Source organism: Phodopus roborovskii, unplaced genomic scaffold (assembly GCF_943737965.1).
Source record: "Phodopus roborovskii unplaced genomic scaffold, PHOROB, whole genome shotgun sequence".
NCBI classification, from domain to species: Eukaryota; Metazoa; Chordata; class Mammalia; order Rodentia; family Cricetidae; genus Phodopus; species Phodopus roborovskii.
Window position 1 is genome coordinate 7,069,322 of NW_026126482.1, and position 25,938 is coordinate 7,095,259.

At 49.8% G+C, this 25,938-nt stretch overlaps 1 protein-coding gene across 4 annotated transcripts in view; it reads left to right on the forward strand.

Moving 5' to 3' along the window:
• LOC127229175 (core histone macro-H2A.1) overlaps nt 1-25,938 on the forward strand; it is a 60,053-nt gene that overhangs the window by 29,019 nt on the left and 5,096 nt on the right. Inside the window, exons 3-8 of one of the 4 annotated variants that reach the window (XM_051194193.1) lie at nt 2,375-2,481; nt 2,840-3,037; nt 8,956-9,066; nt 16,680-16,770; nt 20,705-20,794; nt 22,693-22,867. In XM_051194193.1, the coding sequence (XP_051050150.1) occupies nt 2,375-2,481; nt 2,840-3,037; nt 8,956-9,066; nt 16,680-16,770; nt 20,705-20,794; nt 22,693-22,867 (772 nt within the window). Of the gene's footprint in view, nt 1-2,374; nt 2,482-2,839; nt 3,038-8,955; nt 9,067-14,953; nt 15,054-16,679; nt 16,771-20,704; nt 20,795-22,692; nt 22,868-25,938 lie in introns of all 4 variants that reach the window. The other 3 variants (XM_051194194.1, XM_051194190.1, XM_051194191.1) reach the window with 3 other exon arrangements.

Consider the following 25,938-nt stretch of genomic DNA (forward strand, 5'->3'; position numbering starts at 1 on the left):
TCCAGTACTCTGTGGGGCTCGGGCCGGTGCAGCCTTGTATGCTGTCCCTTCCTGCTGCTAAGGCAGGAACCCCAGTGCCTTTGCGTTCCTCTGAAACACAGGGCTGTCTGTCTCAATGATTCCCTGGATTCAGGGAAGGTGACCAGCCATTCCAAGTGTCACTGATTTCCCCTTCCCCTGTCCCACTGCCACTATCAAAGTGTTCGTGAGCAGCCAAGCACACTCATCTTTATACATGCGTAGCAGAGTTTTGCGTGGGGCTTAGTTGTTAACCTCAAAAAATATACAAACCCTCTCAAGTATGGTGGTGCATGCAGCAATCTAGCTCTCAGGAGACTGAGGCAGGAGAGTCACAGGTTTGAGGCTAGCCTAGCTCCCTACAAAGTCTGAGACCAAAGTCAGTGTCTCGAAGCAAGCACAATAGACAACCCTGAGTGTTGTGTTTCAGGCTTGGTTTTCACAGTTACCAGTTTATCTCCACCCATTCCAGGGTGTGTCCAGGCACTGGCTTTGTCAGGGTAATCCATAACGTACAGCATAACTGGAACATCAGACCTTGTTTAGTGCCAGCAGAAGGGCCTGACAGGTAGAATGATGGCGTGGGAAACAGATGATACATTCAGGAAAAGTCTGCACATCCCACAGACAGTGAGGAGTCACTCATGAGACTGCCCAGGTTACCAAGGGAACTGTACTGCTGAGCAGGGATTGCAAGGCATCTCGTGCCAGTGAGCACTCCCCAGTGCCATTGGTAATGGCGGAAGACATGTATTTTTTCCCCACGAGACTGCCTGGATGGGCAGGAAAACAGACTTGATAAGGTTAGACTCAGCCTCACAGCCCTGTTTTATCCCCGTCATGATTTTTGTTTACCAAATGCTGAAGAATGTGATCGTGTCACTCTTAATCAGTAAGCAACAGTCTGCATGCTGAAGGTGTAGCGCTGCTTAGTGGGGAAGTAGACTGATGTGGTTAACACACGTGTCCTTCATATTCCTGTGTGTAGGTTTGGAGATCATTTAAAAGACATGTTAGGGATACATAGCATTGTCAACTGTTGTCACGATTCCGGGCACATCATTAAAAGTTTCCCTAGAATGTAACTGAATCTTTGTACCATTTGACTTGTCATTCCGCCTTCACTACACCTCAGCCTCAACTTCTAAATTAAACTTCTTCTGATTTGGTGTCTTAGTAAGCTCTCCCAGTATTTACGCTTCTGTGCCTGGCTTATTTCATGTAGACATGTCACTTGAGGTCTGTAAAGTTCAGGTCCGTACATGTTACAAAGGATGGGGTTTCTTGGAAAGAGGGACTCTGACCATACGCAGATTTAACAGTTCACTGGGCTCTCAAGACATCTAGATGCTCCATTCCCAAATACTTCAGCATGGATTTCCGTGTGTATTTTACTTATTTTCACTTTGTGTTTGCCTGCATGTGTGCACACAGTGTAAGCAGAGGCCAAAGATGCCTTCAGATCCCAGGAACTGGAGTTACAGTTGGTTGTGAGCTGCCATGTGGGTGCTGGGAACTGAACCCAGGTCCTCTGGAAGAGTAGCCAATGCTCTTAACTACAGCACTGTCTCCAGCCACAGCATAAACTTCTTAACAAGAATGTTCCCTTCAGATTAACCATGCTGCTGTCCAGTTTAGGAAAGATAATTCTTGGGGCGTGACACCATGTTCGGAGCCCTCCATGTGTCTCCAGAGGACTTGACTTTGGAGGATCCATCAGAGTGACACATTGTAGCTGTTTCTGTCTCTCGCTCTTTTCAGCCTGTAGTATCCCCACCCTTTTGTTTTATGTTACTGTGGCCTTGACTTTGAGCCTGGTCACAGCTTCCCGACTTCAAATCCAGATGTGCAGGTGTCCTTCCTTGACTCGAGCATCAGAGATCTTTCTTGTCTATATCAAGCTCCCTCTCCCTGAATTCCACAAATGGGTGACAGGTTACCAGAAGTGCAGGTAGTGTGTCCCTCTGGCCACACTGCTACCTGCGTGCCATTGGCCACACCCACTCCAAACCCCCCTCACAGGCATCTGTCTGGGAAATGGGAGCCAGAGCTGGGTTTCTATCTTAGTCCCACCATGTACTTACTTAGGGCCTTCCTTCCACCGGTCTCCATTCCTCCCCAGCCTCTCCATTTTCAAAACAAAATGCGGAACCTTTAATCCTGCCCATCTTCCCTATTAAACCTGCCTGGTTTCTCACAGAAGTACTGCCTGCAAAGCATCCCTGTCCCTTTCCACCCTGTAGCTGCTTCCTGAAGTAGCCACTTCCTGTGCCCATTCCTGCACCATGAATAGGGGCACAGGGCCGTGTGAGTTCTTTAATGCCTGAAATGACACATGCTCTTCTCTGCCCCACAGCCGAGATCCTGGAGCTGGCCGGTAATGCAGCAAGAGACAATAAGAAGGGGCGGGTCACTCCCCGGCACATCCTGTTAGCTGTGGCCAATGACGAGGAGCTAAACCAGGTATGGGGCTCTCCAGCCTGCCCCCATGCAAGCTAGCATACACTCGGACTACTCAGGAGAGGCTGTGGTGGCTGCTAAGACCTCAAGCAGCTTCCTGTCTGTTGGGGCTTCATTGGGAGTAGGCTGTGGAGATGACAAGGGAACTTAGCCGCTCTGGGACAAATGGTAGTGTAGATTGCAACCAAGCGAGGACTCGGTCCCCGTGTAGTCTGAGTCCTGTGCCCAGCCGTGTAGCTGCCACAGAGGTGGCAGCTCCGAGGGTGATGTGCATGAGCAGGGTTGGCCTCTTAAATCAGGGAGGGCAGTTCTGGAGCAGGGTGGCCTGGCTCACCACCTGTGCCTTTGGTTTTCCTGCAAGCTGCTCAAAGGTGTCACCATAGCCAGTGGGGGCGTGTTGCCGAATATCCACCCTGAGCTGCTAGCGAAGAAGCGAGGATCCAAGGGGAAGTTGGAGGCCATCATCACTCCTCCGCCGGCCAAAAAGGCCAAGTCTCCATCCCAGAAGAAGCCAGTGGCTAAGAAAACAGGGAGCAAGAAGGGTGCCCGGAAGTCTAAGGTATGGGATCTGGCAGGGACGTGTGGGTTGGTGTGAATACTCCCAGCCCTCTGTTTCCCTGATGGGGAACCGGAGGCAGGAGCATGCGCGAGCCCAGTTCACTGGCTAGTCAAGAGTGTCTCACGGGACCTGGCCACAGTTGGAGGACTCAACCCCTTGGGATTTGGGGATGGGTGGTGAGTGTTCAGGGAGCAGTTGGAGATGGGTGGCAGCCCGGCCCCACACGTTCTGTACTGGGTCCTCCACACAGGTGTGAGGGCCTATGGGAAGGTTTCCTTGTGCCAGGGATTAGCCACCATGCAGTCCTCAGAGGGGTCATCTGCCCACATGCTTTGAGGCTGAGTTGTGCAGTGTCATTGTGTTGCCGTGGCAACATGTCCTCCTCTGGGCCTCTTCTAGCAGGACCAAGCCAGACAGTTGTCATTCAGAACACTTGGCTTCCGTCAAGAAAGGAAAGCAATGCAGTCTCCAGGCAGTTGCTCACAGACCTAGCCTCACTGGAAAGTAGTGTCCTAGATGATCTGTGGGGAGGAAGACTCTAATTAGCATGGCCTGGAGTTATTTTGATGGTAAAGTTCACTCGAACTGTTCTGGCGCCCGTGTTAGCTGCAGAGAAGGTGCTGTGTCTCCTCACACACACTTGTGAGTGCAAACAGCTCACTGTGAGATCAAAATCTGAACAGACACCTTCTTTCCAAGGCCCAGAATTGGTGTGCACTCTTGGGAAGAGAACCCTGACCTTGAGGAGCAGCCAGTACTCCCAGTGCTTGCCGCCTGGCCCAGGGGCCCTGGAGGAGGCGGTGCAGGCAGGGCAGGCACTTCAGACTGTTCCTCATTAGAGTCTCTATAAAGTGAGCAGGCTGGCAGGTTCCCTCCCCCTCCTTCTATCTACCCTTGGGAGGGAGGGCGGGGCAGAGGAAGTGCCAGGGCAGCCCTTCGGAATGTTGGAAATAGGAGAAGCCAAGCCTGTTCTTCCTTGAAAATGGACCCCAGGGGCCTGACTGCTAACAGCAAGGCCCTGGGATTCAGGGCCGCCACCAGCAGGGTGGAGCTGTGCATCCAGCTTGGCCCTTGCCCTCAGGTTTCCTGAACTCAAGCTGTTGTGCACCCTGAACACATGTTGACATGCCAGGACCTACAGCAACGCTGGCAGAGCCCTGCTCCCCCTGACCCCACAGAGTGTGTGTGTGAGCGTATCTGTGTGTATGAGTGTGTGAGTGTACCTGTGTGTATGAGTGTGTGAGTGTACCTGTGTGTATATGGTGTGTTGTGTGTGTGTCAATTTGTGGATGCATATGTTTGCATGTGTGTGTGGTGTGTATGGTATGTGTGTATCTGGTATGTGTATGAGTGTATTTGTATGTGTGTGGCATGTGTATGAGTGTATTCATATGTGTGTTGCTCCAGCCCCTAGTAGCTATGTTTCTAATAACCATATGTCAATAATCACTCAAGCACTCAACTTTTCCCTTGATTACAAAAGCAGGGAGCCTGTGATGGTGGTCTGTTTTTCTTCCACACAATAAAACACATTGTCTGCTTACTGTACCAGTATTTGGCTAACATTAAACCCTGGGGGAAGCTGAAATTGGAACCGTGAACAGCTAATTTTCAAAACATTTGTTTAATGTAAATTGTGTCAGCTCCCAGCAATAGTAGAGGACCTGGCGTCTCCATGTTGCTATGGCAATTCTGAAAATCGCCTTCCGGGGAGGCCTGGCAGAGCACCCCACCCCAGGGACACGATGAAACACTTGCACTGAAAGGTAGTTGGTATTTTTCAAGTGTCAACACCTGAAGTCCAAATCATAATTTCCTCCCCCAATTCTATATAATTTGAAGGTTTTGAAAATCTCCAGTGTGACAGCTGAGTTAGCAACCGTGGGAACAGTCAAACAGAAAACCCCACAACTCGAGTCCAGAGCTCTGGCTGTGCCCAAGCCTCTTCCTACTTGGGTGGCCTCAGGCAAGTGCTCCCCTCACTGCCTTGGTCTGCCCTAGCCCATAAAATGACAGGGTCTGTTCCAGCCCTACAAGCTAGTGACTCTGGGGATATTGCATAATATATTTTTGTGCAGGTATATGTGTAAGTTTGGTGGCAGAAAAAAAAAAAGATCTTGCTCCCATCACAGTCTATAATGAATTATTAACCTGCTTTTCAGAAAATCATGTATATAAAAAACATGTATGCATATGAAACCCTTCTACCTTAGATGTTTAAAATGTAAAGTCACGAAACCACTGTTTTGGCAATGTAGCGCAGTGTCAGAAGTGCAAGGCCTAGGGTCTGGGACCTGGCTGCATTCTAATTGCACCGTTCGTGCGTTCTTGGCGAGTCCCTTATGTAAGTGCCCAGATTCCCCATCCATGAAGTGAAGCTGCAACACAGGGAACTTGGAAGACTCCAAAGAGAATTCACGCAGAGCACTGTGTCATGGCCGCACTGCAGCTGCCCTGCCCGGGGCAGCTCTCTCATCCTGTTACATTCTCAGAACTGCCCTCCCCCATGTGAAGACCCGGCCCCCTCAGGGTGATGAGTGTGTGCAAAAGGCCAGGCTGACTTTGGTGAGTGCCTCTTTTCTGAGGAGTAAAGTGCAAATTAAGTGATTAATGGTCTGTTATGGCAGTGGTTCTCAACACCTGGGTTGAGACACCTTTGGGGGTCACATATCAGATTTACCTTAAATTTATAACAGTAGCAAAGTTAGTTATGAAGTAGCAATGAAATCGTTTTATGGTTCTGATCACCACAATGTCAGGAACTGCGTTAAAGGGTCACAGCATTAGGAAGGTTGAGGACTGCTGTATTAAAGGATGTCAAAGGAGTTGGTTTTAATGATTTGCAACCCTGACACATAACCAGAGGCTTTTCTCTCTCACCCAGACCCTCAGCCATTTCTAATAACCAGAGACTTAATATTAATTATAAATGTTTGGCCAATTGCTCAGGCTTATTACTAGCTAGCTCTTACATTTAAATGAACCTGTGGCCTGTGGCTTACTGGTGGTGCTCTGGCATGTTACTCCTTGGTTAGCTGCTAGCATCTCTCAGACTCTACCCTTCTGTATCTCTGCTTGGATTTCCCACCTGGCTCCATCCTGCCTTGCCATAGGCCAAAGCAGCTTTATTTATCAACCAATGAGAGCAACACATATTCACAGTGCACAGAAAGACATCCCACAGCACCGACAGTTCACTGACCTTTGACTGGAGAGAAGATGAGGCATAGGTCAACTTGGCTGATGGGTCTACTCTTATTCAATACTGAGCTCAACAGAGTCTTAAATGTGATCCCAGACTGACTCTGACCCTGCTATATTTTTTCAAAACAGCCCCGTGAATGCCCATATGCAACATTTTTGCATTTATATGAAAATGTAAGATTCTGAAAACCTTAGTCATTTGAGTAGCATGGCATTGCCTTGATCTTTTTTCCCAAGCTTCGGTCTAATACCTTGTATCACCACTTTTTTGAAAGAAGAGGCATTTTCCTTCTGTAATTGCAGGCAATAAGCTCCACTGGTTTCTTGTGTGCAGGACAGCAAGATTGACCTTAAGTTCCTTGAGGCTGTGGACGGTTCTCTGTGCCGCACTCAACTAACCGCTCTCATTCAGTTGGGGCTCTCTAGCCTCAGTTCTATTTCCAAACGCAGAGTCTTAAGGGAAGGCAACAGTGTTCAGTTTGCCCCGGTCACACAGCTAGTGCAGCCAGGATTCAATGCAGAATTTACAAGTTCACGTAGTATCACCTGTGCATCCTGTGGTCATGGGCCCGCTTCTTGGCAGGAGTCCTACTGTTCTGATGGTAGAGGACTGACTGCAAGCCATCCCCTGCAGGGTAAGTGGGGCACCACAGTCTTAACAAATCACTGCCGAAAGCCACCAGCACCATCACAACTTAAGTGTCTGGCTACACTGGTGGCTGCTGGCTTTTATGGCATGTGGGAAGTAGGATGCCACTCCACAGAAACACGCTCTGATAGTGGACACCTGACGCCCGTCCACGAGGCCTTCTTACTGCTTAAAAGGCAGTGTGCTCCCTATCTGCTTAACCCCGGGGAGACTCCTGCATCCCATTCCTGCATCCCATTCCTGACCACCGCCTGAGCAATCCCTTTACTAAGAGTGATGCTGTGCTGACTAGAATAGTGGTATTCAAGCTTTTGCTTCCACATCTCGTAAGAGAATTTTCAAAAACCTTTGTGGCATAGATATTCAAAGTCCGACAGACTCTTCCTAAGAAATTTTTTTTTTAAATATTTCTATCATCAAGTTTTGTCAACTACTTATATGCATTCAGTAAAATCAGCTACCCAGTACAAATTCACAACAAAACAGTTTACGAACACTGGAAAATTTGCATGCTTTCACTTACCTTCCTTTCATGTACCCAACAGAATTTAATTCTAATATGCTAGTGTATGTATGTGCATGTGTGCATGTGCTCGTGTGTGCGCTCGTGTGCTTGTGTGTGAGCGTGCCTATGCTGTGTGTGTGCTCGTGTGTGTGCTCGTGTGTGTGTGTGTGTGTGTGTGTGTGCGCGTGCGTGTTCATGTGTGAGCTTGCCTGTGCTCTGTGTGTGTGTGTGTGTGTGTGCCACCATTGGAGGATGGAAGTCAGAAGACAGCCTCTTGGATTCAGATCTCTCTTCACACCTTCACACAGGTCCGAGGGATCAAGCTTAGTTGACCGAGTTTAATGTGGTTCATGCCTTTACCTGCTGAGCCATTTCACTATATCTTTATGCCTAGTGTTTTAGTAACTTTTGTAGCAGAATACTGGATATTTCAATTCATTTGAAATAGTTCTTGTGATGTTACACTAAATGATGTACATTTTCCAAGTTAACATACTTAATAATATACATTTAATCAAACCAACAAGTGCTTTCCAGATTTTAGGGGGGGAAATTAAATTTTATTGGAAAAAAATCTTGTAGTAGATTGAATGATTTTTCTCCCTAGTTGATTCAAGGGTCCTAAGATGTCAGCATCCTGTTCTGTAGCGGGAGCTGTAAGTACCTTGATAATCATGCTCCCCAGAACGATGAGACTGAGAGGTTTGTTACAGTCACAACGTTCAGTCCTTTTTTCTCTTGTTACAAATGGTCAGATTAGTGGTCTCCCATCAGTTAGTGGACTTAGACTTACAAATGAGTTACAGAGACAGTGCAGAGTACTTAAGCACCCACCCCTCACCAGATTTCCGTTGTTAGCATGCCACACTCACCACTGAGTAGCAGCTGACATTGGTGCATTGTTATTAACCAGATGCTGCCAGTATGTGTCTCAGTGGTCTCCAGCTGTTAAGTCAGATTTTTTTTTAGTTTTGTTGAAAGCAGGGAACTGAAACAGCGCACACGTGAATGGCTTCGTGACCTTTGCTTTCCTCCTCCTCACAAAGTGTGTTCCCAAAGGTTGTGGCTTTCTGGGTAGCTCTTGGTTACCTGGCTCTCTTCCGTGAGTCAGGGCAGATAAGTTGGAAGTATTTGCAAAATGAGCGCTGAGAATCTGAATATACCTCAGCCCGCCCTTTTTCTTGATAAACTGCTTGTCTGGTTTCTGTGGGTTTAGTTTATGGAAGGTCAGCTATATCGTTGCCAAAGTAGTCCTCACTGCTAAAGCAATCGGCAAAATTCTGCTAAAGCAATCGGCAAAATTAGACATTTTTCCACTGCAAGGGAAGCTGTACTAGCAGTGCTTATGGGTTTGAATAGTGAACAGGTGCATGGCTAGGACTCGGTCTTTCCCTGAGCTCACTAAGTCACAGCCTCCACTGTGGGTCATGCCAGTGGTTTTGTTTCCTGTGTCCTCTGAATTGGTAGTGGGTGAGGCCTGGGCTGTCTCCTTGTTAGGAAAGACAGAGTTGTGTGGTCCCTGCCTGGTGGTCCATGTTCTAACTCTTTGATTTGTACAAGAAGAAGCAGGGAGAAGTCAGCAAGGCAGCCAGCGCAGACAGTACAACGGAGGGCACACCTGCAGATGGCTTCACCGTCCTCTCCACTAAGAGCCTCTTCCTCGGCCAGAAGGTAGGCGGACACTGCTCAGTCTGCTCCAGGGCCCTGGGAGAGCAGGCACAGGCTGACATTGCTGGGGGCCACTCAGCTCAGAGGGTGGGCAGACCAATGAGGGGGTGGCTTTGGAAGTAGCCCCGGGGAGGGGTGAATGCTGCCAGAATCGCCACACTGGGTCAGGGGATTCTGGCAGGTTCCAGGGAGGGGAGACAGTAGTGTAAGAAGGCAGGACGCTCCCACGGGGAGGGGGTTGGGGGGCCGGGACCCTTGGCTCAGCCCAGGGAAGTGGGTGACTCTGTGAAACAAGCTAGTTATCAGGCAGCATGGGTTGTGCCAGGGAAGATCTTATCTAGCAGTTCCGGTGGGCACTGGTCTGATCCAGGGAGCTGGGTGTTCTTAGACAAACTAACAGGTATGCCGGGGCCTCACTGACCCGCCAGGCGACCTCTCGAGACAACTGTCCGCTTTAACCATGGGCAATATATTTTCAGCCGTCACAGTGATGCAGCTTTGCCAGGATGCCATGGTTTTGTAAAAGTTGTTCACTTTTATTGAAAATAAAAATGATGCAAAGGCTTTTAAGACCCGAGAATGAGAGTTGATTAAAAGAGGGGTGGGAATATTCTCAATTAAAAAAAAAAAACAAACAAAAATAAAACCAAAACCTTTAAGGCCTAAATCTGCCCTCGCTGACCAGTTTGCAGGGTGTAAATTGGTCTGGAAGCTGCATCATTTTTAGATCCTCACTGTCAGTTTTATTTTGCATCACAATGATACCGTTTTTCTTGCTCACTCATTGCCAGCTGTCCCCAGCCATTCTATCATCTGTCACTAATTGCACTCAGGCTCCCATGATGCAATTCCTGTGGTGACTGTTCCGGAACCTAACCATCCCTGTTTACGTTCTATAACCATTTTCTGTATTTTGTGCGCATTTTTCTGAAGCAGCAGCTCTAGTTGTCATCTTAAGGTCTGAGGCTTTGAAAGCTTAACTTCTACTCCGCACCGGAGGCCAACACTGGGGTCCACACCTTTAACCGGTGCTTTTAACAGGTCTCCACACAACCAATCCCCTGCTGTTCTCCTTCCCTAAGGAAATGATTAGCCAGGGCTGGGAGGCCTAGTGAGCCGTTAGCCCTGCTTAGTCTCTGGGGACACCCACCCTCTTCACCCATCTCTTAGTCATTCCCGCTCTGGCCTCCCCCAATTCTTCCCCTTCTGCTGCCACCCTCGGCTAGAACTCACACCTGCCTCACAGGAAAAGACACAGTTGCAAACAATATGAAAGAACTGAGCTATGTTAAGTCCCACGTGAGAAAGAGATGGAACCTTGTGCACATCTGGGCTGTTGCCTGGAGCCCTGCTGAAAATACCTTGCTTGTGTCTGCAGAGCCAGGCATGGCAGCTGTCCGCAGCTCTCCTCCCTTGGGATCCTCCTGGTCTGACTGCAGAATGGGTACCTCAGGGCAAACACTGCAAATCTCTTTAATACCCTCTGTCCCTCCCAGGGCTGGCAGGGGTCCAGAAAGCCATAGAAAAGTATTGGTGCTCCAGTAATCTGCAGATGGCCTGAGGAGTAGAACAAAGGCGGCATCAGGCTAGAATACTAAGCTAGGGTGTCTGTCTGAGGTCTGGACTTTATGAAGACGCACTGAGTTAGAATCCAGAGCAGAACGGTCAGCCCTAAGAGGCACCAAATGCCGGCCCATTTTTCTGGACGTTCTGCCCTTCTTGCTGAATGTATGTGCAGTAGAGTGTGCTGGCTGGCACCCATGCTCCCCAGAACAGGTCCCCAGAATGACTGCCAGCGGGAGCTGAGTAACCTGCATCACCTCAGGTCCCCCTGGGTAGCCAGGTCAGAAATTAGGGTGCTTCTGTCCTTTCGATAACCCTCTACTCCTGCAGCCCGAGAGAGTAAGTGCGATCCAAGGCATTTCCCTGAAGCAGGGTTCCCGGCTTTGACTGTCACATCAAGTTTAGCGTGTAGTGCTGCGGGACAGGAGCGTCACACAAAGCACACCGGAAGCCTGGCTCGGACATTGGTCTGCGTTTGGGTTTTCTGGAAGTGTACTTTAGAAGAAGCATGGTTGTGACACCTGCTCTGGGCACCTCATTTCCCATCTGTGACAGTGACAGTGAAAGCAGCCCTTGAATGAGGCAGCAGGCAGGTGGAGAAAGGTGACACCAGCCCCGTGAGCCTGGTTGCTAAGCTACTTACAGGAGGAGCCGGTCCAGCCAGCGCTTAGGGGCCTGGCCTCTAACTGTTGTTGTTAATGATGCATTTCACAGACGGAAGTCTCAGGAGTGGAGTGATCCCCCTCATTTCTCTGTGACTTCCATGCTCAAACACACATCATTGAATTTTTTTTCTCTTTTTTTAAATGCTGTGACCCCCGAATCCACAAATGTTTTTGCCTTGTGGTTCCACTGAGACTTGGCTTTAAAAACCTCATGGTCTACTTAAAATAACAGCAGCAACACAAAGCCGCTTGCAGGACACGCATCCATGTCTGTTGGCGGGGTGTCTGTCTGTGGTGAAAGCCGCATGTGAAGCAGTTGGGAAATCGGGTTTGGGAGGTTATAACTGAGTCCCTGACCTCCGAAATGATCTGGCCCATGGTAGCAGCCTGGGTGTCAGGTGCCAGGAATTCCTTTTGACCCATGCCACTCCTACTGGGGGTGGGAAGTTGGCCAGAGAGCCCTCAACCCCACCCTCCATTCAGGTCGCTGCCAGGCCTCTGAAGTAGAACAGGGGATGGTGATGGGTCATGCATCACGGCCATGCATCACGGCCCCACCCTGGCCTCTGCTACTTTTTGGATGTCCATGCCTTCTGGGGCACTGCTTGGCCAGAAGCCCACTCTAGAGACCACGGCTCTGGTGAAGGGTAAGGCTAGGAACACGGGTGACACACGGGCATCACAGATGTGAACACAGGCGTGGCCTGCTCTGGCTCCCTGGGAAAGATGGTTCTAGTGAAGACACCCCCTCCCCATTCCTTTTAGCAGGAAAGCGGACTGTGAGGGCAGGAAAAGAGTTGCACTTAGATGTGAGTTAGGACAGAAGATCTGTAGTAGTCACCTTGGCATGTGTTAAAGCTGAATTCCGGACTGGCTTCGAGGGCCCAGTTCCTGAGTTTGGCGCTTCCTTTGGTCTTACTTTAAGGGAGAGGATATGTTCATTTCACCCCAGGAGTTGCATCTGACGGTGTTTGATGTTCGTTGCTAAATGGGACATAACTACCCTTGGAGAGGCCTGGGTACAGAAGGTGGTCCAGGTTAAGAGCAAGGCAGTTACCCTAGAAAACCACAAGGTCCCTTCCCCCACCAGTGGCTAAGTCCCTTCCTTCCAACCCCTGCTCTCATTGACAGTCCCAGTGGCCTGTCTGTGCAGCAGCCGCCAGCCTCACGCCGTGATGTAAAACTGAAGTTTTTAAATCTTCACTGCATGAACGCTAAAATCACCAATGATCTTTCTCCTTCCCGGAAAACCAGCCTATTGGGAATTTTCACAATTTCCTGGCAATCTGGTTTGTAATACAAGTCCTTCTCCTCTGCCATATGCTGTATGGTCCCATGCTCTTGGGCTGAGAGGAGGGCCTCCCTGCCTGACTTCTGTTTTGGCCCAGGACATTGTGGTTTGGGTGTGGATAACTAGACTTAGTGGCCCTTTCGGGACTTACAGCCACATCGCCCATATGCACTGTGCTCATGGGTGTTCTCTTGTCTGTTGATGGTCCTCTCGCTAATGACCTTTGACATTGGTTCAGCCTTCCCAAGCCAAGTTAATTACCCATTCTTCTTTGCTCCCTGGCAGTCTGCAGCACATACTCTGTAGACCAGAGGATTTTTAATCTTCCCGTATGTGTGCATGCTCTATAACAGCAGCAGAGTCTTATAGCCCAGTGCCGTGGTCTGACACACAGGCACAGATGGACAATCCCAGCATTAGCCTCATGCTTGGATGTGGCAGTCCCTCCCCCCCCCCCAAGCTGGGAATCAACCAGCATTAAGCCAAAGGCCTCCTCAGGTGCACTGGTCCTTCCAAGACCGCTCTCCACCTGTGATGGGGACAGAGAGCACTAGGAATTCCCCAGGAACCAGTCCCGTTTGCAGCTTTGTCCTAACCTTCAGCAAAGGCAGGGGCTGCAGTTTCCCCGAGAGCCCATTCCCCTGGGCAGAGCCGCCCCCCCCCCCAGAGCAGTCACAGGCCGGCCACTGATTGTCCAGGGGTGATGCTTCCTGCCTAGTGGATCAGAGCCCATGAAAACAGACGCTTCTCCACCGACTACAACCCCAGATCTACCCATACAGTTAGGAAAATGTTCTGTGGACGTTGAACCTGCATGACTTTTCAACGCATCAGCCTGTAGATACTTAAACGCGCACTCACTCATACCACACTGAGCAAAGGATTCTCCTCCCCCATTTTCTCCTTTCCCTCTCTCACAGCCTCTTCCTTTTCACAGTGTGATTTGTTTGTTTGGTTGGTGGGGGCATGAAGGATTGGCTTAGTTTGTTTTTATAAATAGTATTTATTTCTCTGGAGTCTGTGCCCACCCTACCTTCCTCCCAGCAAGAAGGAGCAGCCAGGGCCTGTTGGGTTCAAACCACTGCTACTGTCCCCAGAACCCAGAGCCCCTGATGGGCAACTTGATGAGGAACCCTGATAGCTTTCTGCTGTGCTTCAGAGATGGCACTAGTCCCAAGTCACCGCAGGGAAGAGGATGCCCAAGTGTGGAAACCAGGTCTGCCTTCTGCTTTGAACCAGTCTTTAGCCAAACAGTCACATTCATTTCCCCCACTGCTTTCTCCCAAAGGACTTTTAGACTTCGGGGATCTAGCGGCTTTTAAGGGTCAGAGCATTAGGGAAGTATTTCTCTTGTATATAGCTCTTCTTTAAGACAAGTCTGGTCCCCATAGTTCAGCACCTTGGGGCTCAGCAGCCAGGAGCCACCCTGGCTTGTATTCCATCTACCCACTCCATAGTGAAAAGCATCAGGACAGAGATTTAGGCCTGCTGCCCGCTGCAGGCTCAGACAAGCCCCAAGCCTAGGTCTGCTGGGTCTATGGGCTGCTTACTCTACAATTGATGTCACTGAACATGCCAGCCTGGCCACACCAGGAGGGACCAGGGCCAGGACAGGAGAATCCAGCACCTGCTGCTCTTAGTTAGTGATCAAGGGTTGCCATGGCAACAGAGCAACAGTGGGAGAAAGGTCAGTGGCCCTTCAGAAAGACCCAGTTGATGGGGCAGACACAATGCAAGGTATTTCCCAGCCAGCCATCGGCCTTAGTGCAATCTGAACAGTGAGGTGAAATTATTTTTGAAAAAACATTGTCTTTCTGGAGAACTACTGGGCTTCTTCTCGGGTGTGCCCAGAACTCCCAACGTCGTGTGACTAATGGGGGCACAAAATTAAATGTTCCCAAGCGACAGACCGTTCTTGCTCTTTGCTATTCCTGAGCAAGATGGGAGGAGGGAGGGACAGCCAGCATCTGCAGCGGCAGTGGACATAGCCTTAAAGACCTGAAAACACTTGCAAGACAGTGGCACCCCGTAGGTGTCCACACAGCCAGGTAGGGTTTCTCTACTCACTGCCTTAGAGCCCGAGGACGAGGACCCCTCCTCCCCTGCACTGAGCGCCCTGAGCCCTGGTGACCATGGCACAAGTTCCTTTACAGGAAAACTACCCACCTTTCCCCAGGCCAGTGTGACCTAGGCTTCCCTTTCTCCCTTAGCAACCCCTGCAGGCCCTGAATGCCCCTCCTAGCTTGCATCCCCGAGGAGCACCCTGTTGCCAGCAGCTCCCCTGAGCATCACAGCCCCACCCACCCGGGGTTCACTTCTCTGCAACTTGCCGGCTCTCCTGTTATTTCCCACCTCCTGCTTTTCTTTTCAGCTGAACCTTATTCACAGTGAAATCAGTAATTTAGCCGGCTTTGAGGTGGAGGCCATAATCAATCCTACCAATGCTGACATTGACCTTAAAGATGACCTAGGTAATTGGGGATGGGGTTTGGCACCACCAGCTGTCAGATGAAAATTTATGGAACCCAGAATTTAGGCTTTTCATTTGCCTAGACTTAAGCATGGTCAGGGCAAATCCCCAATCCTTGATTGGCATTTGGTTGTAGACCTTAAATACTGACGCACTCTAGGCTGCTCCAAATGGAGATGGCCACTTATGTCTTGTCAATTGCGATTGGCTATTTCTCCTGGATTGCAAATACATTACCATCTAAATTCTCTTCCATAATGATCAGACTGGCTGCTGGTTCCCTGGGAGGGATTTTAAAATGTGTTTTTTGGTTTTTTTTTTTTTTTTTTTTTTTTTTTTTGGTTGTTGGTGTTCTTTTTATTTTAATTTTTTTTAAAGCTGAAAAACCTCAGGTAACTACGAAACAATAGTTTCTCCATTTAAGCTTTGGTTAGAATAAGAAAGTGTATGAAGGAAAGCAAGCTAGATTTTATACCACGGAGCCGTCCTTTATTCAGAAGCAAATCTCCCAGCTCTCGTCCTCAGCCTTTGCTCCCCGTGCCTTGTGTGGCTGAATGCCACCTGCATGTACTGTGGCTGGGGGAGATTAATCGGAAGGGCAGACTTGTTCTGAGTTTGTCCCCATGCAAGGAAAGCAGGCATTCAGCACAAGCCGAAAGGTTCCCTCAGATGACCCGCCTCTGTGGTTTCATCCATGAGAGGGACGGTCAGCTCAAGGCATGATGAGTCCGCTTCTGGGGACTGCCTTGCCCGGCACACAGGCTTCTCAGATGCCTCCAGGGTCAGTGCCGTCCACCACTGACCACAGCATCTTCTCTGTGCCTTCTGCTCCCAGCCGCAGCTGCTTCTGTGCTAACCCGATGGGTTTCACATCAGGGAGCGCACTCCACCCACACAGACTGCTGAACACAGACGGAGCTCAGAAATGCCCTAGTTGGGATTTGTTTGCCACCTGCTTTAGCCAGATGCCACCTGTAAAATAAAAGGGCGCAGAAGCTATAAATGGTAGCGGTTCTGTCCTAAGTATGTTGAAAGGATTCACTGGGAAAAGAGAAAAGCCTGGGAAAACACTTCCACCCATTCGGGGAAAAAGAACAGGCAGCCCTGTGCATGTATCCGGGATGTTTTCTTGAGCTAGTATTTGAAGGGAGGCAAAAATGGTAAATGCCAGAGGAAGAAATCAAAGCCTCCAAGTTGACTGCTACAGACCAATGGAGAAACTCATTGTTGTGGTTGGCCTGACAATCCACATTTTTCCAAAGCAGATGCCGTGTTCTGTAGCCTTGTCAGTGGGGTGCCAGCATTGTACAGGCTTCTGCAGGGTGAAGTGGGGCCTCCGTTGTTTTGTTTCTTTTAATCTTTGGAAATGATCTCATATGTGTGTTTCTATTTTTTTTTTTTTTGACTTGTCATTCAAATGTTTAATTTAAACATGTCACATTTGATATTCCTCCTCCTGTCCTCACTCCCATCCACACGTGCGCACACTGCGTGGACTGATTGCCCCTTGGGCTCATATGTTGGAATCGACCAGGTAGGCCTGCCCTGCCATTGGGGCATTAGTAAATGTGCCTGTGCGTGGGTCTCGGTCCAACACAGTTGATCTACATTTGTTTACCTGTTATAGTTGCAAGTTGTTCAGGCTGACATTGCCTCGATCGACAGTGATGCTGTCGTTCACCCGACAAACACTGACTTCTACATCGGTGGTGAAGTAGGTAATGCCGAGCTGGGTGCTGCCGAGTGTGTGTGTGCATGGTCAGTCGGCCGCGCAGACAGCTTGATCCTTTGACAGCTACGCAGGCTGCATTCATTTCACACTTCCAGCCGTCCCGACCTTCCTGGGACCTTCGTCCCCGAGTTGTGAACTGGAGAGCACAGCAGCTGGCCGTCAGCCAGTGCCTCTTGCAGCTGCCCCGTGGGCACTTCTGGTTTGGAAACTGGCTCGGCGGCAACATTTCTTCCTCCACCTCACGAGGTGTAGCTTTGCTGGAGACTGGGTTCCCGGAGGTTTCGGTCTCAGGCAGGTAGGGCCACTCCCGTGCCCTCACCAGAACAGATGTGCAAACTCTCTGTGCCCACCCAGCTTTCAGATGTCAGAGGCATGCTCATTCCCGTGAACGGCCTCACCGCTCAGACACACAAAGGGGTCACCCTTCCCAAGTGTGTTCAGTCAGATTGGAGGCATGTTTAATACGCTGTCCTGGAACAGCGCCTGAGATGAGAAACACCGCACCAGACGAAGGGAGCACTTGGCTGTCTCCTGGCAGCTGCCACCCATGAGTCCATGGGTGTGGCTGAGGAGGGAGGATGAGGGAGTCAGACCCGTCACTGCCCTGAGGGCATGGCATGAGGAGATGTTCCCCCCCCCCCCAGGAGGACCGTGAACCCTACCCACTGTATGACCTGGCCAAGCTGTGTAAGCGTCCATGCCTCCTTGTCTCTGCTTGGAAATGAGGATTGTGTAGTTATGTGCATCTGTGATTTGACACGGATGTGCTGGTCCTGTATTCTTGAAGGATGAGCTGAGTCCTGGAGGAAGACTTAAGTCCAGGGCGCTAAGTACAGACAGGTGAGGACTGCGCTGCCCAGCTTGACTCAGTGTCACCAGCAGAGCCTGCTCTTACGCTTGCTTCAGGCATTGCGGTTGGGGCTGATGACTCACCTGGACACTTTGGATTTCAGACACGTGAGCAGTTGGCAAGTGTGCCATGCCAAAATGAAACCAGGCTGCAGAGCAGCTAAGGCCCCCTCCTAGGAAGGCAGCGTAAAGAAAGATGTTTCCTTTCTCGACTCAGCAGAAACTTGATGGGAAGGAAATACTTATTTGGAGAAAAGTAAATAAATGAACAGCACAGGCCTGGTCTTGTTAGCTGGGAATGCTAAGGCCTGCTCATCCTGTAATCCAGGGTGTTTGATGCAGTGGGATCTATGAAGACCCCAGAAAGAGCATCTCACTCAGGCCAGGGGACTGCTGGCTCTCTACCCAACACACACACACACACACACACACACACAGATTGCTATCGTCTGTGGCTCATAAACAGTGTGGGTCAGAAAGTGTGACCAAGTACCACCACTGTCACAGCTAGAAGAACCAGCAGGAGGAAAGCCTAGGTGGGAACCCAGTCTTCCAAAGCCTGCCTCTGTGCTCTCTGCCTAGAGATCCAGCCCAAACTAGTACTGGCCTCAGATACCTTGTACAATCCCAAAACAACAACAATCCAGATTCATGCATGGCCTCAATTGGTTCCAGCTCCCACTTTGATGTGAGAAGGGAAAAGAGGGAGCTGGGAAGAAATGGCTGCACTTTTGCATTTTTGGTGTGAGTTCCTGAGTCCTGAGACTGCTGGAAGAAGGGATTCGAGTGCAGGAATGCTTAGCCAGTGATTAACTTCTACCCATCGAAAGTTCTTTCTAACAGTGAAATAGACCACAGGCTGAGCCTGACATTTGTCCAAGCCTAAATTTTTGCTTAGGCTGTTTTGAACACTGATACTTATGCCTGCCTTCTAAGCATGAAATAATGTCCTTGTACTCATGGGAGTAACACATGTTTATGCTTGGGGCGAATCAGCCGACTGCTTTATGATTAACCCTGAAGTTGAACCTAAAAAGCAAGAACCTTACATTAAGAGTGTTGTTGACAATATGGTTGAAAATGGGCCTGTTTCTTGTTAAAAAGTACACGTGTGTCTACATGAACATGTGCATACATATGTGTGTGTAGGAGTCAAGTCCTGAATGGGTTGATTGCCTGTGACCTAGGGTTCCGTTTTTTAAGTTTGAGAAATGCATTAAGTGTATTTTTAGCTTGCAATTTCACTTCTAATTAAAGCAGTATTTAATTATAAGTAAAAAAGAAAAAAGTAAGCACTCTTCCTAAGATAAAACACCTTTAATTATAAAGCAGCCTATTTCCCTAGGAGAGGTCTTATATCTTAAAAGGGAGTCAGTGACCTTAAGAGAGGTGCTGACTTTATTTTTTCATATTGTTCAGTCCAGTCCTCACCTAAGAGTAGATGTCACAGAGAATGTGAGCCTTAGATAGTAGCCGGCAGAATCCTGTCCCTCTTTACATTTGACACAGGTTAAAAGAGGAGGACTAGACTAATGAACTGACCAGTTCAGACCCCACACACCTTTTCATCGGCTGCATGGATTTTTCAGCTGAACCTCTGTCGGGGTCTCGCCTCTGGGTAGAGTGGGGACACGGGGCCCAGAGTGGTCCCCTGAGACACAAGGCACATTCGGCTGCCACTCTGGTGCTGGTTTGCTATGAACAGGAAGCAGCGGCAGGTAGAAGGCTTGGGGAAAACCAGGGTGCTTTCAGGGAGGTAAAGGCTTTCGAGCAGTCTGACCTGCTGAGGACAGACCCAGGGTCCCACACAAGCCTCCCACGCCCGGTCCTGTCTTAGCCGAGGACTCTTCACGGGCCATGCACTGCTCGCCACCCATCCCTGGACCTTGGACTTGTACAATGGCAGTGATGGCTCAGTCCCTGCTCTGTCTTACCCGTGACGGAGTTTGGGTTGTTTATTGCCTTTCCCTTGCAGACACTTCCTGGGGTTAGTCAGTTCAGGTACGAGGAACACGCATGTACACAGGACCGGTTCTGTAGAGACTGTTCATTCCAATCTGAGTTGGTACTTTCCAATACTTGACCAACCCAGGTACACTTAGCCTAAAGATAAATGGTGAATCTTAAGGGGCCTAGTTCATCCTCTTCAAGGAAAAGCACTTTAAAAATCACAAAACTGAGGAACCAGAGCTTAAGGAAGACTAGGACTCTGTTCAGGACGAGCCTGACAAGCTGCTGTCGCCACAGCGGAGATTGCTGCTGGTGATTCCCACGAGCCGTGGAACCCTGAGTTCTCACAGGCACTGGTCATCTTGGCTTTCATGGCAAGTATCCTGGTTTCAGAAAGACCTTCTTAAAGCTGGGTCCTGAGCAGCCAACTGCCCTTTCCCAGGCACTGTGCAGTACCAGTTGCTCTTTAAGCTCTGCTTCCGATGTTTTCCCTTTCCCTAAAGCAATCCCAAATCATTAATGTAATTAAGGAAATAGTCTTGACCATTCTTCCTTCTTTCTTTCTTTCCTTCCTTTCTCTATTTATTTAATTCACATATGACACCAAGGCTGCAAAATAGGAACTAAGCATGGAGTGCTGGCCCAAAGGTGGCCAAATGGGAACACTTTCTCCTTGGCCTCCTTCCAAGAGTTCTGGCTGCTTGATAGGAGGAGCGTGTGCTACTGTTCCACAGACCTCATTTGGGGCTCGCCTCCACCAAGATAAGCCCCTCAGCAGACGCATTGGAAGCCAGTGCTGCCTGGTTTCTCATGCCAATGGGATCGTGCAGTTCAGGCACGTTTGCCAAGAACAGATGTTTCCTTCCTTCATGTCCCCACCTCAGTCACCCTGAGAGAGGGGCAGCAAAAGAAGCCACAACTGTAGTGCCCTAGTGGCCACTGGCCCAGGGCCAATCCTTGCCAAGCCTTTACTCCCTGAGCAGCCCAGGTGCAGGTCCTGTTTTGCAGCCTTGTGAAAGTGTAGCTGCTCAAACCACTTAAAGTATGTAATGGGGTGACCTGTCTAGTGTCTGTGTGCCACAGATGTGGTGGCCCTCTGACCCTGCCCTGCCCTTGCCTAGGAAACACGCTGGAGAAGAAGGGTGGCAAGGACTTCGTAGAAGCTGTTCTGGAACTTCGGAAAAAGAACGGGCCCTTGGAAGTAGCTGGAGGTAAGGTGGGAAGGGTCCTGTGCTCGTCTGGTGTGGCTTGCACGGTACTGGGGAGGAGCGGAAGGCCTGTGAGCTAGACCATTTACAACAGTCACAGAGACTCGGGAAAACCACCTTCACATTTAAAAGTTATTTAGTAGCTACCGTCTGGTATCTCCGTCTCACACAAAGGAATTGCAGAAGCCAAGTTTGACAGATCTGAGAGCTGGGAGCAATCCAGGGTAAGCCTAAGCCACCTTCTTCAGCCAGCTGTGCTTTTAATGGGAAACGTAAACACCCATCCCTTTTGTGCCGTAACCACTCTTCTTGGAGAGCGGAAGAAAAAGACTGGGGATGTCCGTGGGGGACGCGCGGAACTCTGGATGTAGGACACAAGTCTGCAGACCAAAGGATTAGCAGGGTTGAAGAAAGAGGCTTCCAGTATCCATCAAAGGGGAGGGGCACCCGCTCTGCATGAAGACAGACCCTCCCCATCCTCAGTTCAGATTCTGTAGTCCTGGATGCCCATTTTGTCAAGGCCTTCTGTTTTAAAAGTAAACCTTGGCTGAAAGCGAACACGAGTAATTATGTATAGTGTCTATAGAGGTCTTCTCAGGAGAGGAGCTGGCCTTGCCCAGCAATGAAATGTCACCTGCATCTTGGACTACTGTGGCAATTGAATATGGGCTGTGCCTCTTTTTCCTGTAAGAAACACTGCGTGCAGAGCGCCGATTGAAAGGCTCTTCCCAGGCAGTCTTCCCTAAGGCCAACCTTGCACAAATGTGGACGAAGACAGATGACTGCATCAGGAGCTGCCGTGATCCCATTGTAGGCCCACCAGTGACTCTTGGCACATGGTGTGGTCTGATGGGAAACAGACTGGCTGCTGGCACAGCCAAACCATGCCTATGGGAAGGCTGTTAGGATGGTCCAGAAGACTCTTGGTTGTTTTAATAATATCTTTTGGTCTTGATTCTAAGCTATTAGGACTTTGTTGTTGTTACCCAAGCTGGTCTCAAACTTCTGGACTCAGTTGATCTTAGCTTAGACTATTTTGAAAAATATCAGTAGAGTAAAACCTACCCCTGCCCAGAGCTGATCTGTTAATATGGTGGATTCTAGCCCCTTCCCACTCGGCTCAGCGCCATCTTCAAAAGTGCTCCTAGCCATAGGACAGAGCATGGTGACCTGGTGAGCACAGTCCTACCACTGTTGACGGCACCATGGGACCCTTCAGAATGACCTTCGCCACACCCTTGGTGCAGTGCTGATTATCCAACACACAGGTTTAGATGCTCAAGCAAACCAGGAACTGGAGTGTCTCTTCCTGTCACGGCTCCTGAAGTGCACGGCCCCAGAATTGCTCTAGGAGGCTGGTTACAGCACACGTGTGTAGCAGAACTGAGACTGTGTCCTGAGATTTCACAAAGGACAGGGGACAGTCATGGAGATGTGTGGCTGGAACCCCCAACCCCCGCACTCCAGAAAGGGAAGGATTGCATCCTCAAGAGCCAGTCTTGTCCTGTCATCGTGGACAGGATCAGGTCACACAACCAGGCTGCCACTCCCTCGAAGCCTTGAGCTCCAAGGCTGTGTTGAACGTGTGTAGCAAGTTAGAGATCCGTCATAGTTACTCGCTGACATTCAGTGGAACTGGTGTGTAAGGCCTCACAGCATGTTCCGAGGCAGGGGAATCGCTGACATTCCTCTACAGCTCCTGCTAGCAGTGAGTTGAAGGCCACTGTCCCGGTGGGGGACAACTTAAGCGTGCTTCCCAGCACAAGCTGATGTTGGAGTCATAGCACAGAGGCAGCTGCAGTCTTCCCTGGACTCAGGCCCGCAGAGGCAGCTAGGGGATCACAGGAGAGCAGGTGTGGGTCTGGTCTCTTGTGACGTGTGCGTCTTCTTGTCCCTTCCAGCCGCTGTTAGTGCAGGCCACGGCCTGCCCGCCAAGTTTGTGATTCACTGTAATAGTCCAGTCTGGGGTGCAGACAAGTGTGAAGAACTTCTGGAAAAGACGGTGAAAAACTGCTTGGCCCTAGCTGATGACCGGAAGCTGAAATCCATCGCCTTTCCGTCCATTGGCAGTGGCAGGTATGGTCACATGTCAGTCATGGTATCTCTTCTGCATCATGGCCGACAAGTACAGAGCTGTCACTTGATGCAAGCCCTGCTTCCGCCAGAAGCACAGTCCAGAGAGCACCAGCACAGTGGCTTACTGGGGCTGGAGAGTCTACTCGGCTATTACAAGCACTTCCCTACTTCCCTCCTGCTCTTCCGGGATACTGCTTCCGAGCATCCACCCGGGGTGGCTTAAAACGGCCTGTAACTCAAGCTTCAGAATAACAAGCTCTTGGCCTCTGCAGGCGCCCATATACAGGTAGCACACACAGATACACATACACTTAAAAATCACTAAAAATATGGCGTGCCAGTGAAGAGTTAGAAAAATCTAAAACTCTGATAGCAAGTGTCACCACAGAGTAGTCGACAGACAGACAGACCTCACAGAGTCTTGAGGGGCACTGAGACCCCACAGGGTTCAAACAGGAGTAGGGAGAAGAGAAGAAAGGGCCTTTCTAGCACAAGCCTGTGTGTGAGTTCAACCTTGGATTGCCATTGAGACTTTTGGGCACAGTGTCTGTCTTTGTCAGTGTTCAGCTGCTGTAAAGACACACCGTGACCAAGGCAACTCATAAAGGAAAACATTTCACTGGGGCTGGCTTACAGTTCAGAGGTTCAGTCCATTGTCATCATGGTGGGGAGCAGCGTGGCCTGCAGGCAGACATGGTGCTGGAGAGGGAGCTCAGAGTTCTGCATCTGGATCAACAGGCAGCAGGAAGAGACAGCCACTGGGCCTGGCTTAAGCTTCTGCATCCTCAGAGCCCATCCCCACTAACGCCGCTCCTCCAACAAGGCCACGCCTCCTAATAGTGCCACTCCTTATGAGCTCCCTGGCCCCATGGGCTCGTAGCCATGCCGTAAAGCAGAAATGCACTCAGTCCAACTTCAGAAGTCTCCAGTCTATCAGTCTCAACCCTGTTTAAAAGTCCAAAGTCTCTTCAGAGACTTGTGGCGATCTCTTAACTGTAATACCCTGTAAAATCAAAGCATGACACATACTTTTAACATGGAAGGGCGCAGGATACACACTACAATCCCAAAAGGGCGCATAGTGAGGGGACCCTGACCAGAGCCCAGCAGGGCAAGCTCCAAACTCTGCAGCTCCATGACTGATGTCAGAGCACTCTTTAGATCGCTAACTCCTCTTAGCTTTCTTACTACAACACACTGCTTTCTCCTGGGCTGGCTCTACTCACCGTTAGCAGCTCTCCTCAGCAGGTACGCTGAAACTGTGGCATCTCCAACCTCCTGGGGTCTCCAAAGGCAATCCGGCTTCGCCTTTTACACTTTCACACAATGGCCTCTCTAGGCCTCCATTCAGGGATGCCCCTGACACATGCCTGGCCTCCTTAGCCACAGAGGGAGGTGGATACAAGGTAGGACTGAATGAAAATATCAGAAGACAAGTACTTGGGGTTAAGCCTTGCCCCCAGCTCCTGCTCATCATGTACCCCGGGATAAGGGCAGTGATTAGCTGAGCCCTATATTGTGCTATCCTTGTAGGCAGCCTCTGCCCTGCAGGATAAAAGCAGCTCTTGCCAAACACTCCCTAACACCCTCAACAACCGTGGCAGGCAGAGGCCCCAGCTCCCGTTTTCGGGCATCACTGAGATCTCACACCTTAAGTAACTCCACCATGGTCAGCTGTTGCTGACCCTGTGTCTCTGGAGCCTTTGGTGCCCCCACTGTAATGGCGGACAGAGCTCATTCCAGACACACACACACACACACACACACACACACACGCGCAAGGCCAGGAGCTGCAGCAGATTCTCTCCATCTACAGTGTTGCTCACTCAGGTAGTCTTTCTGGGACCTCTGGATGAAGGACCAAAACTAGGCCCTCACAGTGTAGATGAGCTTGAAGGACTCCTGAGCGGGCGAGAAGGAAAGCTTGCTCACACCTGCACCATGTTCGCCCCTGCAGCTTGCACACCTGCTACTTTTCTGCAGGTGGCATGCCGAAGCAGGAGCTCAGTCCAGCACACCTGGGAGTCCCTGGGAGGTGCGGTGGGTGGCTGTGTGTAGACATCATCTTAAAAATCAGCACCAGAAAGCTGAGGGTGAGGGCTGACCTGTAATATCCGCTCTTGGAAGATTGAAAAAGGGTTGCTGCCAGTTTGAGACCATAAGACCCTTCCCTGTGCCCTGAACATAACAACAGAGCTGAGCCTTCCCAATGCCCTTTGCATCTGCTGTGCAAGTATCTGCTAAGACAAGCGTCTTTTTCATAAAACTGGATGTGTAATAGGTGGCAGGCTCCCTCCCAAAGTAATTTAAGATCTTTTTATCTTTATTATTATTATTACTATTTTAACAGTGCTTCCCGTCAGAGCCTATGCAGCCATACTTATTGCTTCTGCTTCCCACAGAAGGTCTGTTCTTTGACATTCTGATACTATGCTGTGTGACCTCTGGTAAACAAATCAGTCTCTCTGTTCTGGGCCTTCCTTAATAAGCGAGGCCATGGGGTCTCCCCTTCTTCACAGATGGTTCGGAGGCTCAGTTAATTAGTGCCTCGGATGCGCTTTGATCTGCCCTGATGAAAGGTGCTTCTGAAGAGCAAGGCAATAGCAACCTTTATTGGAGGTAATAATTTCACGCTCTTTCATACGGCTATTGGGAAATTCTTAATTGAAGCATAAAAGCAATTCTCATAAAAGAACATCTGTTATTACAAACTTATTTACATTTTTCATGGAGTAAAAGTTTTTAAAAATAACCAATGGGAAGCCTTTAATGGGCGGAATGCCAAAGGCAGCACATGTGCCGGCTTCCCTGGCCACATCTGCCAGGCAGACCCCGTCCACAGCCGTGCACGCAGCTGCCCTTGCTTTCATGGGGGAAAGAATGGGATTATATCAGGCCAGCCAGTAAATCGCTGGGGTTAAGAGTGGAAATAGAACGGCTTGTTTGTGGCATCCAGTGTCCCTGGCATGGAAGTCAAAGGGGAATGCAAACACCGTGACACACTGGTGATGGCCCCCAGAGGTGCTGGCCTGCTCCCGCCACCTTCTGGCTTTGACTGGGGGCAGTGGAGA